At 39.9% G+C, this 2,351-nt stretch overlaps 1 protein-coding gene across 1 annotated transcript; it reads right to left on the reverse strand.

Moving 5' to 3' along the window:
* Positions 1 to 304: 304 nt before the first annotated feature.
* On the reverse strand, positions 305 to 1,039 carry LOC106338519. The gene is made up of 2 exons (XM_013777477.1): positions 568 to 1,039; positions 305 to 429 (listed from the first exon to the last, which is right to left on the reverse strand). Exons 1-2 carry the CDS (start codon positions 1,037 to 1,039, stop codon positions 305 to 307), a joined length of 597 nt encoding a protein of 198 aa, XP_013632931.1.
* Positions 1,040 to 2,351: the final 1,312 nt, after the last annotated feature.

A 2,351-nucleotide genomic window follows, 5' to 3' on the forward strand; every position in this document is an offset into this window, starting at 1 on the left:
AGGCATCAATACACATGCCTGGCCGTGACCTTCAATCAGGCCGGCTACACCTGCAATGGTGTGTACGTTTGCACTTTGCATTGTGAGATTTATGAAATATCTTTTGTCTCTAAGTATTGTGTGACTTGTGCCACTATCCACCACGAGTATGCTCATCTCATCATTCATTTCTATAAGTAATAAGATTTCGTTTCTCAGAGACTTTATAAAACTTTAAAACTTTCTTATTATGAATTCAAACAATAAAAATAAAAAAAAACACCAAAGCAATCATAAAGCAATAAAATAAGTCGTATCAAAAATTTTAGTCTTTGAGACAATCAGAAGTCTCAAAATCCATTTGGTCATCTTTAGCAATGTCGGATTCATTATCAGCCTCATAACTGGAATCATGAACCATGTGAGCCTCCGGGTTCTTGTTCTTCAGACCTTCTTGGTAGAGCTCACATAAGTGCTTAGGGGTTCTACAATTCTTGGCCCAATGGTTGCCCATTCCACATCTGTGACAAACGGATTTGGTCGAGTAAGACGGTTTGGATATGCCGCCTCGACCTTGGCCATAACTACCTCGGCCACGGCCGGGATTGGAACCACGACCACGGTTATTATGGTTTCCTTTCCGGCCGGCCAAGTATCTATCTCGGCTGTTTGAGTAATTGTCACGATCACGGTTCCTGTATCCACCTCGGCCTTTGCCATGTGATCTCTTATCATTCTGGATGTAATTGCACTCGTTAGGATCTTTCTTTTCAACTTCATTGGCCTCTGGTAATGGAGCTGTTCCAACAGGTCTAGCTTCACTGTTCTTCATCAGGAGCTCATTGTTTGTCTCGGCCAGTAGCAGGCACGAGATCAGATCAGTGTATGTGGCGAAGCCTTTCATTCTGTACTGCTGCTGCAGTATTATGTTCGATGAATGAAATGTAGAGAATGTTTTCTCAAGTAACTCTTCTTCGGTTACAACTTCACCACAAAGTCTCAGCATCGAGCCCGTCTTAAATAAGACTGAATTGTCCTCATCCACTGACTTATAATCCATGAATCTTAGATTCTTCTAGTCATTTCTAGCCTTTAGGAGTAGCACCATTTTCTGGTGATCATATCTATGCTGTAAAGCATCCCAAAGCTCTAGTGGATTTTCCATCGTAATGTACTGATCTTTTAGACCTTCAATGAGATGATGGCGTATAATACTTATAGCCCTGTACCGATTCTTGTCGGTCTCATTTTTGCCCTTGATGATAGTATCACCAAGTCCTTTTGACCTTAAGCTGATCTTTGTATCTAGCGCCCACTGCAAGTAGTTATCTCCGGAGAGATTAAGGGCTGCATAGTCTCTATTTGAGATTTTCGACATCTGAATCACATCATCATTTACAATTTAGGTTCACAATGTGATCATGTGGCCGCATGGTATATTAACAAGCTCGGCCACAAACTTGTCTTACACATTTATGAAAAACAATCAATCTAATCGACCATGGTGCAAACAATTAAGCCCACGGCCATGTAGTCAAGCAATAGGATCGGATATATAAATCTACATGACCATGGTGCGAACAATCCTAATTTATGATTCTACATGTACCAGAGAGATTAAGGCCACACGGCCATATGTATTTATCAATGCAATCAGTTTCCAATTCGTATGTTCTATATGCTGGTCGATCTTATTAAAACAGTATGAATGCAATTCATATTCAGGTTCATATGTATGCGAGTAATCCTTAATCAATTCTAGGGTTTCCAATTTAAACACTAGTAGGATTCAATTTCAAGATTAAGGTTTCAAGGCCTTTAGGATTTAAATTCTAGATTAGATTATTTCAATCAATCTAACAATCCTAAACCTCATATTTATCAAACCAATCAGTCAAGCAAGAATAAATAAAATCGAATTCAAGCTTTAGTTTTAGGGTTTTCGATTCCAAAATTAGGGTTTCTCAAATTCAGAGCAGAAAGAAATAATCAATCAATTATGTTCTAATGGAATCGATCCTTGTTACTAGTTATGAGATTTGTAGATTTTAATTATGTAATTTCTTAGGGTTTCATCAAGAACAAAGTTTCCATAATAATGGATTAGGGTTTTTATCTTTCTAGGTTCTCAGATCAAGATATACCTTTGCTTTGTAGAGGTTTAGAACCGGACCACCAAAGAGAGAGAGAGAACGTGAACGGATGAAACTTCAAGCTGAGACGAACGGACGTTTGCTGTCTCCTATCGGGTCGCAGACGGGGGCAGGCGCGAGCTGAGGACGGACGCGGGTCTGTCTCGGATGCGATGTGTCTCGGATGCGATCGCAAGCTGGATGGGTTTCGTCTGAGTTGTTGAACATACGAAGAACATG

This window comes from Brassica oleracea, chromosome C4 (assembly GCF_000695525.1).
Source record: "Brassica oleracea var. oleracea cultivar TO1000 chromosome C4, BOL, whole genome shotgun sequence".
NCBI classification, from domain to species: Eukaryota; Viridiplantae; Streptophyta; class Magnoliopsida; order Brassicales; family Brassicaceae; genus Brassica; species Brassica oleracea.